At 39.8% G+C, this 19,302-nt stretch overlaps 1 protein-coding gene across 2 annotated transcripts in view; it reads right to left on the bottom strand.

The window, feature by feature from the left end:
- Positions 1 to 4,418: 4,418 nt before the first annotated feature.
- Positions 4,419 to 19,302, bottom strand: part of XKR4 (XK related 4) — a 133,994-nt gene continuing 119,110 nt past the window's right edge. For both annotated transcript variants that reach the window (XM_083517915.1, XM_083517914.1), the window contains one exon: positions 4,419 to 8,702. In XM_083517915.1, coding sequence (XP_083374041.1) covers positions 7,756 to 8,702 — 947 coding nt within the window. In that variant the 3' untranslated portion in view covers positions 4,419 to 7,755. The remainder of the gene's footprint in view (positions 8,703 to 19,302) is intronic.

Genomic DNA, 19,302 nt, shown 5'->3' on the forward strand with positions numbered 1-19,302 from the left:
CCATGGATCTTCCATGTCACATTTCTTTTGGTTCTTATACAAACTCTGGCTAGTGTCTATAATGTGTTTGACAGGAAGGGAAGGCTAGGAAGGACAGAATCCAGAATCCTACTTCCTGCTGAACAGCTTCTGGTGCTATTTGGCACCTTTAATTACAGGTTTGTCCCAGCTGGTAGTTGCAGATATGGGATCCAGCTACGGAAACATGCATGGGCACCTGCATCACTGAGCATATGGCAGGATGAATGTATGTTTTAATAACTAACTAGATTTTAATGAAGAATGAACCTTTAAAAACCCACCCCGAACTGCTCACAATAGCAGCCAGTATCACATCACCAGCACAGTCCTATGCAGCCCACTCAGAAGTAAGCATCACTTGAGTTCAATGGGGTTTTCTCTCAGGGCAGTGTATATAGGAATGTAGCCTGAGACATTCATTCCTTAACAGGAAACACCACATTTAAAATATCATTAAACTGATGGCAAAAATTTTCAAGGAGCACAAAGATCTCTCTGAGAAATTAAGATTTTTTAAAATGTATGGATTTCTCCCCTGCTCATTCTTTTTAATGCTTATTCACATTTATATGGCAGCAACACAGAATCTAGACCTTCTTCTTTTCATAACAGGTGATTCTATGGGTTACGATCCTATACATACATACATACATACCTTGCCTGAGGTAAGCCCCTTTGAACTCAGTTGGGCATACTGTTGATTAGACATGCATTGGATTGCTAATGTGAACACACATGTGCCTACTGAGGCCTTTCCTGGTGCCCACAAGGTTTCCTCCCTGCCCAATTGAAATTAGTTTTGAAATAAGAGTTCTGCTTAGCCAATAGAACAGGTGGTGGGTCCAGTTTACAAATGGGTCCCAGAAAGGTTATCAGTCTCTGCCTTAAGTGATGTGAATAATATATATTTGCTAGCAAAGTAACGCATAATGTACACTTTTAAAATGCAGAAACATGTTTGCAAATATCTCCTCTTATGCAGTAAGTTATGGGCAGTTTAAGGGTAAAAGTGCACCTTCTGCCTGCAAATGTGTGTATCTGTACAAATGGGAAGAAGCAAAACGAGGCATGCTACATGTATGGCTTTCTGGAGAATTAAAAAAAATCATACGTTGACATTAAAAGCAGGACATTTTGGAAACTCATCTTGCCTCTAGAGTTTATAACTGAGATGTAAGCAAGAAGGGAATGCCGCCCACAGCACACTGATGAGCTAAAAACATGCTATGTTTTAAACATACTTATCAAGAACCTTGATGCCATTTATGCTTTCTGGAGACCAAATATGCATTTGACATTATAAAGGGGGAAAAGACCACTGGGGGAAGATTTGGAGCAGAGAAAGAAATAAGTGCCAGAAGTGCCTGCCCCTCCCCACCAAGCATACTTGTTCAGATAATGATAAGTATACTCATATTTGGAAGGAGAAGTGGGATCATGGGGGCAGGCCCCACATCAACCTCCATGTGTGGATTGTGCCTTGTGTACTGGTCCAATGTGTGTGTAAGATCTACACACACAGGCTCAGTTAAGATGCTTCTCTCTCTCTCTCTCTCTCTCTCTCTCTCTCTCTCTCTCTCTCTCTCTCTCTCCTTCCCCCATGTGTTTGCACAGGGCTTCAGGCAGGGCTGGTGAAAAATTTTGGTGTCACACACACATGCTGAGCCTGGTTAAGTTACTTTGATGCCTGAGGAAGAAAATCCTAATGCACGTCTCCCCCTCCTGGGCAGCAAAAATACAGCAGTCATAATTTGCTGCCTTCTCATAACATCCAGAGTTATTTGTCTGAAGTGGCTGCTTTACTGGTAGGGCTGGTTCTAGATTCCCTCACCACCTCCAAAGCAGCTTTTGTCTAAAGGGCATTAGGATCCCAACATCATTTCCTGGTTTTTGTTTTAAAGAAAAGCCACTTTGGAAACAACAACTGAGAGAAAAGAAACCTGCAAGAAAGATCACTCTGAATCCTTTCTCAACTGCACCCTATACTTTTTATATAGTTCTATAAATTTATAAATACACAATAACACAATACCTTTGCCAACAGTAAATATCTTTTGGTGATGTCACATCACTATATTATTGCTAATGCATGACCAATATTAACAAATAATAAACTGCCTTTAAAGCTAGTTTTCCTTTCCATTCTCATTTTTCATCAAAACAAAATAGAAAATCTCAATGCTAACAGAATCGGTATACTTTTTGACATTTTGAGCAACATGGATGGGCAAACTTACTTAAAAATATTATTCAACCCTATGTTTACTGCTTTCTCGTAAGGTAAAACATGTTACTGAAAACCCTCAGTTTAAAAGAACTGTGATTGACTTGAAGCTCAGTGAGAGGAGAAATGCAGTTTCTTCACAAAACCTTTTCAGCCTGTCACACAGGCACCATTTGTCACCCACAGACCATCCCAAAGAATAGTGCTGCTATTCTAGGGAGTTAGAACTGTTTTTGAGAGTATAAATTTGCTGGGCAACTCCATCAGTTATACATCAAACTGTGGTTTTGGTTGCATGGGTAATTTATTTTGGCAGTAGTTCACAAGTTGCTTTTTGAAATGGGTTGCTTCACTCCAGAAAGGAACTCCAGAAAGCTCTACAAAAATAGACAATGAATACTGAAGAAATATGCAAATAAATAATGTGATCTCTGAATAAATTTTCAGGTTAGGTTTTCAAAATCTCTCTTATACACAGTGAAAAAGGGAAAAAAAGTTACCTAACAAAGAACAATAAAAATACATGGCTTTGCCAAAAATGTGAGAATGCAAAAAAAATTTACCTAATTATGCTATTCAAATCAAATGCTTGATTTCTACTTAAGCTTCCTGTGAAAGAGTGAGCAATTAAAAATAATTAAGGAGTTCAACACATTTCTCAATTCTGTTATACCATGCCAACATGTAAAAGTGTAGGCTTGTTGATTTATGAACAACTTACCATTATATAAAAAAATAATGTACTCTCTGAAGATGCTTAACAGACACAGTGGGTTTGGAAGAACCACTTTCCTACAGATGTATACATTAATTTTTTTGTTTCCTGACATGCAAAGGAGGAAGTGACGCAACAGCAGACTTCCACCATTACATTACAGTCAGATTCCTGACATGTGAACAAATTTCAGAAGACAAGAGTCAAGGATCAAAAACTCCTCTGAGCAGACACACTGAAATCAATGGACAAGTGCTGGAAACCACCCACTTTCATTTGCTCGTCGCCTCTCATCTCCTAAAATTGGTTACCACAATGTCAGCAGCTCTGATTAGAGATGGGGAAGGGGCACTCACAAAAAAAAAAAAAATCCTCCCTCTTCTTTAGCAGATACTTCCCAATGGATCACATGCAAGGGCACTAATTGGATATAAAGCCCTATACTGCTTACTACAAGATGTATCTAGGCCAAGAGAATCCTGTTTCAGAGTGAAAGAAAGTTACAGTGTGTCTGCTTTGGTGCAGTGCCAGGCCACTAGCTGATTGACACACACGGGGAATGCCAAATCAAGCGATAGCTAGGAGGAACAATTTAATAGGCTTTATGTGTTGTGCAGATACTGCAATTAAGTAATACAAAAATGTGTATGAGAGAGATGTATGTAAACGTGTGTAGTCATAGCCACCCTCCTCCCAAACAGGAATGCATCTGCCACTTGTTCTCTGCATCCCTTTGCTTACTAGAGGCTAAAGAAGCAATTAGTTGTATGAATGCTCTTCTTTGTTAGGGCACTACTGGTTTACATTGGAATAATTATCAAATGATATCTTTCTAACTTGATCAGTTTTCCTAGTACAACATGTCACAGTGTGTTGCTCCCACTCTATCCAACTTAAAATTAAACAGCTGCAGATTTAATGTCTTCAGCTTAGCTGGGTGTGAGCTGGATAAAACAAAATCTGCAAAAAAGGAATAGGGGCCTGTTGAACCTGATTTGGAAAGTAGGTAGCACTTTCCCTGTAAGATCTCATGTGCCGAATATGAAATTTCAACATCACCTACATATGGCTGCTTTGTTTATACTGGCACCTCAGAAACTGGAATAATGGGCTAATTTGTGAATGCTGTAAATATTTACTACTCATTCATAATTACTATTATTACCACTGATATTTTATTTTTAGGTCTTGGTAGAACAAAATACCTTGAACTTCCAACCAACAGAAACATGCTTTTCATATACCTGCAGATTAAAAAATATACCCCCCTTAATATTTTAACAGAGAAGACTAAATTTATGCACCACCAGAATGCACAGCAGAGACATGATGCCTAGTTCTTCTGAGATAGTTAATCTTGTATCTGGGGTTGTACCATTTCATACTGCGTTATAACATTCTGTCTCCCCTCTTCACTCTCATACGAGAGATCCCATTTACATGAAACACTAATGTATCGGGGGGGGGAATGGCTTTGCTAGAATGCTTTTTTGGCATCTATTTTTGTATATGGACCTTTTTGTGTGAAGGAGCACTAAGTCGTGTGATCCTCCATCTGCATACTAAAAAGTGTTTCTCAAACTTGGGTCTCCAGCTGTTGTTGGACCACAACTCCCATAATCACTTGATTACTGGTCCTGCTAGCTAGGGATGATGGGAATTGTAGTCCAAAACAGCTGGTGACCCAAATTTGAGAAATGCTGTGTAGTACAGCTCAAACACAGGTTTATCACATCTGTGAGAACTAGGCCTGTCTTTAATTTCCATGATGCTGAAGATTAACATACCAGACTACAATCTCTTCTGTTCTGTGACAAATTTATCCAGAATGTAAGGTACTATATCTTCTCCAACACCAAGTCAAAACTAGTGACATGCAGCTGGTGTAGATACAACAGGCCATATCTCAAGAACCTCATTGCTGACACAGCTGGTCAGACTCAGACCAGTTCATATATGAGGACTTGGTTTAATTTGGGCTGGATTGAGATCAGTGATGCTCAAATGGAAATTTCCAGTTGTGTCCTACTCTTCTTAATGGGATTTACATCTACACTGGATTGTTTCTTAGGAACCAAGTTGGCTACCTTCAAGTCATTTGTTCAACAGTCTCTGCCATATGCCCAATATTTGCTTATTTTAGTTCTTTATATTCCATTTTTCTTACTATGGTTGTTTATATTCCATTGCAAGTGCACACCTGAAATTGGTAATTATTGGGGTGGATTGAGAGAAACATCTGCACTGTCCACATTGTATATTTAAAGCATACTCAACACACAGGACTTCCCACAAAAAAACCAAGAAACTGTGGTTTGCTAATTGTACTGAAAATGGGCGAAAATTATGGGCCACATGATTCATTTGGGGTGCTTTAAATGTGAATTGAATAAGCTTTTAAATGTATAGTGTGGATCTGCACATGATAAAGCCATCATGGGTGATTATTTCTGTGTTGTGGTAACCATTTGTTCTGACCTATTGCAGATGCATAGTGAGATAATGACTTGCTTATACCTAGAAGATGTACTGAATTAAAAGCATGAAAACTGTGATCTTACCATATTTTCTGCGAGATCTCATACTATTCAAACAGCACTCCTTCATGTTCCTAGTCTGTTAATCATACCATAACTTTGCAATTTATTTCTGAAGCTTTTTATACTTCTCTCAAAGATTCAGGGGAAAATAAGTTTTTATCATTATATCCAATATACACATTGCACTGTACTTGAAACACTCATTTGAAGGCTTCAGTATTTTCAGAATATTCTAAAAGTACCCATAGAGGCTTTCATATGCTATTATGTTGCAAAACAAATTAATATGGCATCAAGAGTACATGGTCACGTCAATGTACAAAGGGCCAGCTGATATAATTTGTGGACTATTTTTAAAACTTGAAGCTATTAAAAAGAATGAGTTATGTGAGAAAAAATTCAAAGTCTATAAAAAGTAACAACCTTGTGTACTGTGTTTTCCTTTAGAAAAATATTGGCGTAATACATGAGTTATTCCAATTTGCACCTGGTTTTGTTTTTTAAAAAAATACTATCAAATTTTGACTTGCATCTGTAATGCAACTGAAAGCACCATCAAGGGATACTTTTAACATAAGGAAAGATACAATTAGCTTGGCCAAGGGAAGTATTTCATACCTGAATGCCTGTAAGCAAAAGCACTTTTGTACAAGTGACTTTTAATAGATAGTTTGGATGTAATGCTAATATGAGAATGATCAAGTTTTTTAAAAAAAACTTTCCCTTGTCCATGCTTCTTCAACATAGCAATGAGAAAATGTTCAGAAACTTATCTGAGTTCAACAGCATCTTAATCTTAACTATGGTTAGTTGAAACCAGCCAACTTCAAACCATAGGTTTCAACTGATCATAATCACTGACAATAGTTTAGCATTCAGATGACATGGTAAGCTATGGTTAGTCTAAGATGGAAGTGGAAATTTCTGATCTATTTGCAGCTGTGCAGGAGTAGGAGAGGGAGCCCATGAGCCTGAGATTTTCTGAAGCTCATTTTCATAACATCGAAACACAGAGAAACAGGTTTTGGCCAATTCAAGGACATGATGCACACAGCCTGGTTTAATGTATGTTTACTTTAGATACTTACAGACAAGTAGCCAATTTTCACCTTAAGAAGGACCAAATAGTGATGTCTGCAAATGTGGAAAGTATGATTGCTCTTCCCAGCTTCTTGCTTAAGTACTTGTGCCACCCATTTTCTGTCCCTCAAACAATAATATCAATTTTGCAATTACAGCAATGTTTGGCACTAGAAGGGTATGACATTGTGGTTTTTTATCACATCTTCTGCTCACACAGAGTTATGCATCCCAGATCCTGAAAAAAATGTAAGTTAAAAGTCTGTTCATCTCTTAATATTGTCCTGAATATGATCGCCAAAAGTTCAATTACAGGAAATATACCTTCTTGTTTTCATGCTATTTCTCTTTCTCACTCTTTTTTCTAATTGAAAATTTAATCATGATTATAATTTCATTAACATTGCTAAAGACTAGCTGAAAGCTGGGGAGCCATCTGCATAGAATTTCTGTTTCAAAAATGCCAAACCCCTGAAATTTGTATGTATAATATTTCTGTTAAATAGAATAAAAGAAAGCAAATAAATATATAAAAATGAAGAGCTCCTTCGATTACAACACATGTATTTTGCTCAGTTAGAATTTAATTTAGTTCTAAACTCAGAAAAAATCCTTAATGTCTTTTTCAAATTGTAATTCTTTTGCAAATGTTTTATGATTTACCTATTCAAAACCAGAGAATAATTTTTTTTATAATTTCTTTTATAGAAACTAGAGTTCACTTAACAGTAACATTGCCTTTTACAAAGTAAGTTATTTTGACATCCCCCCGACTGTTTCTTCATTTTGTAAATGACTATGCAAACACCAATAGTTGAAGTTTCTCTAAAATAAACTAAAAATGCATTAACTAGTATGTTGATGCAACTCATTCAAACCTTCCTGTTTTACTTTTAAATACTGTGCAGTGCACTTTGAAAGAAATAGGAAGTAACTGGACTAGGTCTATTTCTCAGTCAGATTCTTTGAGGCTCTTGGATGCTGCTGCTTTATAGGTGTACTACCGACAGACTGTGGGACTGCGGATCAAATGATAATCATGATGGTAGCCAGATACTATTACATCTTGCTGCTCTGTTGTAGAATGCAGTTAAGTTATTGCCACGGCCCTATTGCCACCCTTTTATTTTGGATGTATCGTAGCCGCTGCATTGAGCTCTCTTTAAAAATTGTATTTATAATGTTGTTTCATATTCCAACCGCTCCTGTATAAGGGCATCATCTTTATATTGTAGCCGTGGAGGAGCAGGCGAACATTCAAAAGCTAAAATGGCCTTTCTCAGGCTCCTGTCCAATACATGTCTCTCCCATGCTGGATACCTGTTCCTGAAGAGATCAATTTTAATGACAGATTCTTCAATCCTTGGTGGCCGGGATGAAGGAGTAGAAGGTGCAGTAGGTCTCACCTGAAAAACAGGCACACACCCATCTCTCTCTGCAAATTTCTGATCCCGGTCACTTGTGACACTCCTGTTATTAGAAATAGACCTTAAAGTACTTGATGCTACTTCTGGAGGAAGAGTAAAGGCAGCTACAGAGTCCTCACAAGCACAGCTTGGTGACTGCCCAAACCTTGGTCCATTGGGATGAAAGAAGGCATAGTACATCAGCATAAAAACAATGCCGGTTAAAAAGCTGCTGAACACCACACATAGTGCCGGTATGGCAAACGCATCAGAAATCATAGGAGCCTTGTATAGGTACCAAAGAGCACTCAAGGCAGTGTTTTCCAAAAGGATCACAAAATAGTAAATGAAAAGCCTACAGCGTGTCCTTCCCTCCTTGACGTTGAACCAACTAAAGATATAAATGATCCCAACGACCATATCAAAGACAATCTCTTCCCACTTAGTGATGCAGAACTCCGTCTCGCAATGGACAATCCAGAAGGTCATGATGCACCAGTGGAGGACGATGAAGATCCCAAAATACAGTTGGAAAACAGAGGCAAAGAGAGCAAAAGTAATCACCCGGGCTGCAATTGTGAAGAAATGCCAGCAGAACTGGATTATCACAGCCATATAACTGATTGGCTTCTTGTCATCACGGGAATCACGAAGTGCTTTTTGATAGGAAGCCAAAGCCCATGCCAAAGACACAAGGGATGCTGCAGCAGTAAGTCCTAGAAAAATGGGGCAGGACGGGGAGGGAGAGAAAGAGAAAGAGAGAGAAACAGAAATAGAGAATACAGTCAAGAAATGCAGAAGCTTCACATAGGAGTGTTTTTGCAAAGGAATCTTAATGAACCAGGAGAAAGCCCATTGTCTTTTAGCCTTATTACCCAAATGACTAGGTAAAAAGGTAAAGGTAAAGGACCCCTGGATGGTTACGTCCAGTCAAAGGTGACTATGGGGTGCGGTGCTCATCTTGCTTTCAGGCTGAGGGAGCTGGCATTTGTCCACAGACAGCTTTCCGGGTCATGTGGTCAGCATGACTAAACTGCTTCTGGCACAACGGAACACCGTGACAGAAGCCAGAGTGCACAGAAACACTGTTTACCTTCCCGCTGCAGTGGTACCGATTTATCTACTTTCACTGGCATGCTTTCAAACTGCTAGGTTGGCAGGAGCTGGGACAGAACAACAGGAGCTCACTCCATTGTGGGAAATCATACTCCCAACCTTCCAATCTGCAAGCCCAAGAGGTTCAGTGGTTTAGACCACAACGCCACCTGTGTCTTTTCAACACAAATGACTACGCTAGTTTGGTCTATGCTAGGAAGCTTAGCAGTCATTCCAATAGATGTTTTCCCTTCCTTTTCTTTCAATGGTCCTGCCAAGATGTAAAGTTCATAGTGCACTTTTTCCACTGTGTAAGCAAACCCTAAAAACTGATACAGACAATATATATACATTAAGTATTTGAAAGCATTTACTTGTGTAGTGAGATTTAATTACACAGTAACCTTTTGATTAGGTGTGATGTGCCAACCCAAATCACAAGAAAACTGCATTTCTATATTTAGCTTCTACTTATGCAGTCAGTTGTACAAATTAATATAATTATATAAATAGCATATAAATGCAACCTCCACACCAACTAAATTCATAATTCCATCCAAGGCTGTCCGCTACAATGTGCAGTAGAAAGATGGGAACAAATATGAATCACAAAACCTGAGCAGAAACTCTATCTATAGATAGATTTGGGCCAGTGGACACATTTGGAATTTTGAGGAATGGACACCATGGAAAGGAGCCTATTCACAAAAAAGTTACTTTGGTGGGTACTTCCTTTGACAGAACCTTCATTTCACAGAAGGCAAGTTACTAGAGTGCAAGGCAAAGGGCGGGGATGTGAATCCCCAAACTCAAACCCATTCATTTGAACTCATATTAGCAAGAAGATCACCCTAATCAGTGCTTTTTCAGGAGGTACTCAAGGGTACAGAGTACAAGTACCTCCTTTTTTCTTTTTGTTAAAAAGTGTGGCACTTACTGTAACAACTTCATGGCGAGTACCGGAACCTATTTTTCTTTTAAAAAAGCACTGACCTTAATCATCAAATTTCCCTATTATACACAAAATCCCAACACCCCATACTGCAGAAACACAACTCCTCCCTCCCCACTCACACCACAAATTCACACACACACACAAACCACAAGCCACTCAGAGGCATTTAAAAAAAAATACTTCACATGCTTCAGGACTCTGCCTGAAAATCAATATTAATTCTTATTTCATTGGCTAAAATATGGTCTTGAGAACAGAAGTTAATAGAGGAATAGCAGGAGAGAAAGTTAAAGATCAGTGGCTTAAACATTTTTATCTTGACTTTCATATAGATTTCTTACTCCATGGGAAAGAAATCAAATGAATCAAAGACAGGTTAATAAAATTTCCAATAAGTAAATAATCTAGGATCCCTGAAAAGGGATTAGTTATGCCTTAATTATCTGCACTGTCATGCTCACAAATGATAAAAGGATAATAACTATTTTGCTGGGAGGGAACAAATATATGAACAAACTAATCTGCTTTTAAGTACAAGGTCTCATTTATGACATCATGCATACAGACGGTGATTGTTGCATAATGCTGAAGTTGGTGACTAATTCCCAGTTCCCTATTTGCATGGAAGTTCAAAATATAGTTCAATAAGAAAACTTCTAAAACAGCCAAAGGTTACATGTCCCTGACCCTTAACATCCATTATGGTGAATAAAGCTAGCAATCGCTGCTAGCCACAATGGCTATGTTCTGCCCTCACAGTCAGATGCAGCAATTCTTCTGAATGCCAGTTGCTTGGAACCACAGTAGGGGAGTACACGATTGAACTCAGGACTTGCTCAAGGGTTTCCCACATCTGGTTGGCCTCTGTAATGTTCATAATTACATAATCCCAAGCAATGACAACAGTGAAAGAACTGGGGCAGTCGCGTCTACAATAAGCTTTTAAGCCACCCCAGTTTATACACCTACAAATCCAGAAGACTGTCCACGAAAAGATTTGGTTGCATTGTGTCCAGCCCAATGCTTTACTTGTGAGTAGCAGACTGTTGAGGATGTGTGCCCATAATAATAACAATATAATAATAATTTATTATTTATACCCCACCCATCTGGCTGGGTTTGCCCAGCCACTCTGGGCAGCTTTCAACAGAATGTTAAAATACAATAGTTTGTCAAACATTAAAAGCTTCCCTAAACAGGGTTCCCTTCAGATGTCTTCTAAAAGTCTGGTAGTTGTTTTTCTCTTTGACATCTGGTGGGAGGGCATTCCACAGGGCGGGTGCCACTACCGAGAAGGCCCTCTGCCTGGTTCCCTGTAACTTGGCTTCTCGCAGTGAGGGAACCGCCAGAAGGCCCTCAGCACTAGACCTCAGTGTCCAGGCAGAACGATGGGGGTGGAGTAGCTCCTTCAGGTATACCAATAATATACGCTCCTTCAGGTATTCTGTGCTAATAATAGCCAAAATATTTAGAAAAGGATAAGGAACTAGGAGTGTACCTCCCAAAATAAGCTTAGGATCACTCCAAATCATACATTCATGTCCTCTAAAAGATGACATTGAATTGCATCTGGCCCAACTCTTCCATTGAGCACAAGACAGCTACTGTTCAACATTTTCCTCCCAAAGGTTTCAGGAAAAAACAGATCCCCCTTATTCCACCTCCCCCCCCCCCCGACTTTCACATCATTAGGCACATGCAATTTGGGGGGTAATTTATACTTTCTGCACTGGACATTTTTGGGAACTAATACTAATTTAACTACAATGTATACATTTCTAAAGATAGACAAATGTCTCTGTTAAAATATGCATGGAAAAGATCCTATAAACTGAATATTTCTTTAGGTACAGTTTGAACACTTATGCCTATTCTCAGGAAATACAAGTAGTAAATAAATATGTCAGGGATGCGGGTGGCGCTGTGGGTAAAACCTCAGTGCCTAGGACTTGCCGATCGTATGGTCGGCGGTTCGAATCCCCGCGGTGGGATGAGCTCCCGTCGTTCGGTCCCAGCTCCTGCCCACCTAGCAGTTCGAAAGCACCCCTAAGTGCAAGTAGATAAATAGGTACCGCTTTATAGCGGGAAGGTAAATGGCGTTTCCGTGTGCTGCGCTGGTGCTGGCTCGCCAGAGCAGCTTCGTCACACTGGCCACGTGACCCGGAAGTGTCTTCGGACAGCGCTGGCTCCCGGCCTCTTAAGCGAGATGAGCACGCAACCCCAGAGTTGGTAATGACTGGCCCGTACGGGCAGGGGTACCATTACCTTAAATAAATATGTATGTGAACCTATGCCTATTCAGACTATAGGATGGATGCACAGGTGTGATAGTCTTTTCATGCAATCAGGGACCAAGGAAAAAGAGGGCTTTGTAGATGCTGTGCGGACATTCATTGGAATGCCTGTAAACTGAGGTGTGTCCTTCTGCCGCAATCTGTTCTCCTCACCTACACACATTAACTCACTGATTATTCGGTAAAAGCAAGGCACTTAACTTTGAAGCCCTCTCCCATCTACTACTACTGCTCATAAAGAGGTTCAAGATGTCTTCATTTTTCTTAATTATACCTTTGTGCAACAGTGTGATTCTAATCTTCTTGATTATAGCGGGGTCATGGTGATCTGTCACACCCTGTTGCAGATTGCTAAACAAGATTGCTACAAGGATCTGTTGTTTTCTTCTTGGACATCAGACGCTGGCACCTTTCAGAGCATAATACATCAAGGCTGCCATGTCATTTATCAAATGGTCATTACTACCTGATCAGGAGAACTTTAAGCTTAATCCCATGGGAGACAACATTATTAATGACAGGGTAGTGTTGAAGCCATTGATTGAAATGATAACCCCTTAAGAAATTGGCAGCCTGAGTGCAAAAGCCATTGATTGAAAAAAAATGCCTTTGATTTTGAGTATGGTTGCTTAATGAGGTGCAACAACTTAGATCCAAATTTCAATTTGGTTAGCAAGCATGTCAATACCAATGAATCCATTATTTCAAAAGCCTCATAGGCACTGAGAGATTATTGTGCCAGCTCTTTTTCTCTCTCTATCCAACTCATGTATATTTGGTACCCTTTGTGTAGACCAGCATGAAGCCTTTTTGATCAGTTATAAACGTGTTTAGATGCTTGCTGTGAACAACTTTGCAGATTTACTGAGCTTGGAAGTGGGCACAGTGAAACCTTTGACCTCTGTGATGAGGTCAGCCAACACTATGCCAAGGTTGAGGCTGAAAGATACTCAGTTCTCTCAGGGATCTTACAGTACAATTATTATGTGAAAAACTTCCTTTTTTATAAGAACACTCAAGAGTCCTTCAACACACTATTGTAACCTTGTTTTTAATTGATTGTTCTCTATTCATTATTGTTAGTGACCTTGAAAGTTTACTGGATGAAAAGGAAAGATATAAATAGTTTAAATACTTTAAATGAAAAACGAACACATAGACAATTCTCAGGATGGTCTAGTGGCCCTTGCTTCACTGCAAATTTCACTGTGTTGGGATTTACATCAGTGCAAGGGCCATTGGATTGTGCTGTTAATTACTGTACAGCGGTACCTCGGGTTAAGAACTTAATTCGTTCTGGAGGTCCGTTCTTAAGCTGAAACTGTTCTTAACCTGAAGCACCACTTTAGCTAATGGGGCCTCCTGCTGTCCCCGCGCCACCAGAGCCCGATTTCTGTTCTCATCCTGAAGCAAAGTTCTTAACCCGAGGTACTATTTCTGGGTTAGCGGAGTCTGTAACCTGAAGCATCTGTAACCTGAAGCATATGTAACCCAAGGTACCACTATATAGTCAATCAGAGCTGCTGAATCCCATGGAGAAACAGTCACTGGGTCACGGTGTAAGCAAAGGTTGGTGTGGGTTGGTGGGATGTCTAATAGGAAAGTTCTGCAGTTGGAAATCTGCTTTCATAAACCTATGGAGGGGAATTTGCATTGCCAAATAGTTAAGTATGTGTATAGTGCGGCATTAACAAAACCCACTTCTCCCAAGGATGCTATGTGGGCCAATAGCCAATCAAATACAAACTATTAATGTATAGAGATGGGCAAGGCAAGGTTACAGGAAGAAAAGAGGCCATACTGTGCATAATTCTGAACATTTTAATTTTGGCAAGTTATGAATCTGAGATTATTCTAAATTGAGTAAACTGGGGAGGAGGTTTGGAAAAACCAAAACCAATTTCTTGTAGTAAGGAATTTTCAGAAAGATGTAGGAAGTTACATCTTTCATTGTCAGTGAAGAATCACTTTAGTGGTTTTCGTGCATTATTAAGGTAAATGACCCTTGGGTGGTTAAGTCCAGCCAAATTCGACTATGGGGTGTGGTGCTCATCTCCACACTCAGGCCGAGGGAGCCAGCGTTTGTCCTCAGCCAGCTTTCCGGGTCATGTGGCCAGCATGACTTAAGCATTTCTGGTGCAATGGGACACAGTGATTACGATCAACAAGCTCAAGAGGCTTGGTGGTATAGACCATAGCGCCACCTGTGTCCCTCATGATTTACTACAGTCACACAGCACTGAGTTGTAGGCATTAAGCCCAGAGGACTATCCATGCCATTCATCAACATCCAATTACTAAGCAAAGGGGGATCAGAGGCAGATTTAGGGCAGCTTGAGCAGTGTAGTTGCACCCAGCACACAAGCCAAGGAGGGCGCCTTCTCAAAGCCCAGTGAGCGCTTGCCTGGCTTCAGGAAGGAGGTGTGAGGGCTCTGACAGGGTCCTAGAGTTCTCCTGCCTCCTTCCCAAATCAGGCAAGTGCTCATCAGGCTTTGGGGAGAAGGGCTCTAGGATCCTGCAAGGGGCTTGCGCCTCCTTCCCAAAGCCCAGCTTAAGCCAGTGCCATGAGGGCTGGGGGTATCAAATGGCCTCACGCAGGGTGGCTTTTTACCAAGATCCACCCCCTGGGGGACCATAAGGAGGTCTGGTCCAGTCGTCTGTTTCATGGTAGGGTTTTGGCACACTAGCCCCCACAGGTCAAACCATACAATCCAGACCTGTACGTGTCATGATTTGTTTTACTGAACAAAATCATAGGCCACTTAACAGCAATAACAAAATAACCTCCAGTATAAAATATTTATCAAAAATACTGATAAATTGACTAACTTTTAAAACAGAAATAATAAAATTATCAAAATACAAGTGATGATTGGGTGAGCAACGCAGCCAAGCAACACAGTTGGAGCCTCCCTCCTCCCTGGCCGGCAGGGAGGGAGGGAGAGGAGCTGCTTCCTTTGAAACCTGGGAAATTTAAGGGACATCATCAATAAGGGACAGCATCTCACAAAACTTACAAGCAACTTACAAAATCCACAAAATTAAAAACAAGTATGCATTGTATCTCTGGGTAGGTTTCCAAAAACAAATAAGTTTTGAACAAGTGTTCAAAATAGTACAATGTAGGTACCTGCTTGATATTAAAAGGCAGGAAGTTTCAAAGCATGAGTGCTGCTACACTGAAAGGGATATTCCTTGTTAGAGGCAGTGGAAGACAGGAGTGCCTGGCGTGCTCTAGTCCATGGGGTCACAAAGAGTTGGCCACGACTAAAAGACTAAACAACAAAAATGATAGAAGTGATCTTACAGGCCTTGGATGTGTAAATCCAAATGAGATATAGATGGCAGCACTTGAACTTTACATTTACATAGATTTGGAGATGATAATGACCTACATTCCATCTACTGCATTAATCCCTATAAAATTGGCAAAGCTTTGCCTTATTATTAATATCCTGTTGTTGTTTTTTAATGTTGCTCAAGCAGTGGCAAGCCTTCCAAATTTCTTAATGATTAGTTCTGAACGTTGGTTGCACTAACAATTACCTCATCTCTCTGAGAATTACTAAACTATTCATTATGGAAAAGGATGAAGCAGTTTACCAAGTTACACTACTACTACTACTACTACTACTACTACTACTAATTTATTATTTATACCCTGCCCATCTGGCTGGGTCCCCCCAGCCACGCTGGGCGGCTTCCACCAAAACACTAAAATACAATAACCCATTAAACATTAAAAGCTCCCCTAAAAAGGGCTGCATTTAGATGTCTTCTAAAAGTTTGGTAGTTATTTTTCTCTATTATTTTTCATGGAATTCATAAATGTGGCTGGCAGGCATACCTTGGTATGAGAAGGTTAAAGTACCATGTAGTAAGGAAAGCGGTTTATGAAGTATCGACAAAATACAAAAAATTATTAGAACCAAAAACAACATGGTGACTTTCCCCACTGGAGGCAATATCTCTAGAAAAAAGAAGAAGAAATGAGAAATGACTGGGCATCTTATAAAGAACTATTAATGGAAGTAGATCATGAGTTGAAACGAAAGAGGTTTGAAGATATAACAGGATTATTAACTGATTGGTTACAACACCATCAGCTTAATGATATATTTAAGATGGACAATCAGAAAGGTTTCTCTAATGAAATCTCTAAATTTGAAAAAGAGCATTTAGAAAATAAGACTAAAATACTTTCAAAAATGTATGAACTACTATTAGAATGGCATACGAAAGAAGAAGAGGTCAAATCAGTTATGATACACTGGGCAAGGGACTTTGGATATAATATACAACTAGCAACATGTGAGAGGTTATGGAACTGGGATTTGAAGTTTACAGGATGATATATTTTGAAAGAAAATTATATGAAAATGATGTATTGCTGGTATTTAACACCTAGCAAATTAGCTAAAATGTATAAAGCAAGGTTAAATACATGCTGGAAATGTAAGGGAATAGAGGGCACCTTTTACCACATGTGGTGGATCTGTAAGGTAGTAAAAAGAAAAAAGAAAAAAGGAAGATGATATATAATGAACTGATTTTTTTAAAATAGCCTTTTCTTTAAAAATGGAAGATTTTCTTTTAGAAATTGTAGGTGGCAAAATTCCAAGGGACCAGAAGAGACTTTTTATGTACGTGACCACTGCTGCCCGGATGCTATTAGCCCAAATAAGGAAAGAAAACATGGGCCCTACCAGAGAAGAATGGCAGATTAAATTGATGGACTACTCAGAAATGGCAAAAATAACAAAAATGACCGAAAGAATCAGGAACCAGGAAGACCAAAATTTTAATAAGGAATGGGGAAAAATATATAATTTGCCTTAAAAATCATTGTAAACAATTAAAATTATTAGTAGGATTGGAATGACACTTGTAGTTAAACATTGGACTATGGTCGTAATGGAGATTTAATAGAATTGGATTATCAGGGAAGATGCAGGAGAAGAAAGTTAACGAAGGGGACGGGGGAAGTCCATGGGAATTTGTTGAATTTTTTAATGATTTTGTAAATTTGAATATATATATATATATATATATATATATATATATATATATGCGCGCAGGGGCATGGTGTGGGGAAGGCCAAGTGGGCTATAGACCCAGCTGCATGGTTTTGAGGGGGTGCGAACCAGGTACCCCCATGCAGGGATCACCATCCTGCCTGCCGCTGAGGGTTTTTGGGCCCAGGACCTTGGCCTTGTTTTCACACCCCTGGCCCCCTCGCCAAGGGTTGCATTGTCTGGTTGCGCTCCCCACTGCATAGGTGGTGTAGCATAGCCCCATGAACATTCTGTGCCCCGTGTCACCCGGTGGCAGAGGCAAGGGTTCAGCTGGCGCATCAGGTTTTGTTAACCCTCTGCACCCAGCCTCTGGTCTCGCCTTGGGCGCATGCATGCCCCAGGCGCCAATAAAGGATGCAACTCCACTTCAAAAATGTACAGTATTGTAATACTACAAAGACAACTGTAGAGTAATTGAAACCACGACCACAGACCTCTAGAGCTTCCTTCCAGATAACTGTCACTCATAAGAATGTTTTATTATTAGAAATTATTCTGTATACATTTTTCCCCATTTCATGAATCAACTGGATTTATTCCTAATAAAGTCAAGAGCATTCATGTCGGCTGTTGTTGTTGTTTAGTCGTTTAGTCATGTCCGACTCTTCGTGACCCCATGGACCAGAGCACGCCAGGCACTCCTGTCTTCCATTGCCTCCCGCAGTTTGGTCAGACTCATGTTTGTGGCTTCGAGAACACTGTCCAACCATCTAATCCTCTGTCATCCCCTTCTCCTTGTGCCCTCAATCTTTCCCAACATCAGGGTCTTTTCCAGGGAGTCTTCTCTTCTCATGAGGTGGCCAAAGTATTGGAGCTTCAGCTCAATTTTTATAGCAAATGGACATTCCAGACATTCTTGCTTTATGTAAGCCAAGATTGGGTAATATGTAGCAAGCATGTGTTACTTATGTTTGTTGCTTCACCAGTCCAGGCAGGTGTAATTATCTGAAACTTTTTGCAAGGTGCAGTCCAGCTTGCCACATTTTTGAGTGAGGAAATCTACTTCAATATACTGGCATATTGATTTGAATGTCTTGCAAGAAACATCATCAGAACAGTAATTAGCAAACCATTTAACAGGATTATGTTCTGATAATTCATCGCATAGTTTCATTTGCTAAGGTGGTTCCAAAATGCCTTGAATTTTTGAGTAAATGTGGGCTGTGAATATTTAAATGCATGTTATGAATGTGGGACACCAGCACTTCTAGCAGGTGAAAAGTTAAATGGAATGTCCTCAGTGGTTCAAATGATAGTCTGTTAAGACTTGAATCTGAGGTAAAGACACCAACTCACTCCTACACTGTGGATTAATCATGTGTCCTAGGACATATTTCACAGGAGACTTGGTACTCTGGTCAAAGAATGAAAAGGTTATAAGCACTTTGCACAATCAGAGGTGTAGCAAAACAGCTAAAAAGGTAACATAAAATATTGGTCTAATAATCCGGTCTGGGGAGCACAAGAGAGCCCTGGAAATGAACCGTCACAGGTCCAGTGACAGCACAAGGAAAGAGTAAAAAGTCAAGCGTTTGTTTAGCATCAGAGCAAGGAGGGAGGTATCTTTCTTCCCCTATAATAAACTTAAGTAAAGATTAAGGGCAAGGAGGGAGGTATCTTTCTTCCCCTATAATAAACTTAAGTAAATATTAAAGGCAAGGAGGGAGGTATCTTTCTTCCCCTATATTAACTTAAGTAAATATTTACTAGCAAACCTTGGTTTAAAAAACCGTAAGAGTAACAACATGCATTTGAAGCTAGAAAGACAAGTGTGGGTCATTGTGTTTGTGGGGCTGTTCAGAATCATTCCTAGTACTACAAAGGCAGAGGCTGTATTTGGGGTCTTTTGCATTGGAGTATTTTGCAGATGTCGTACCACTTCCCTCTTTTAAAACTG

The sequence above is a fragment of the Podarcis liolepis genome, assembly GCF_965112155.1.
Source record: "Podarcis liolepis genome assembly, chromosome: 8".
Lineage (NCBI taxonomy): Eukaryota > Metazoa > Chordata > Lepidosauria > Squamata > Lacertidae > Podarcis > Podarcis liolepis.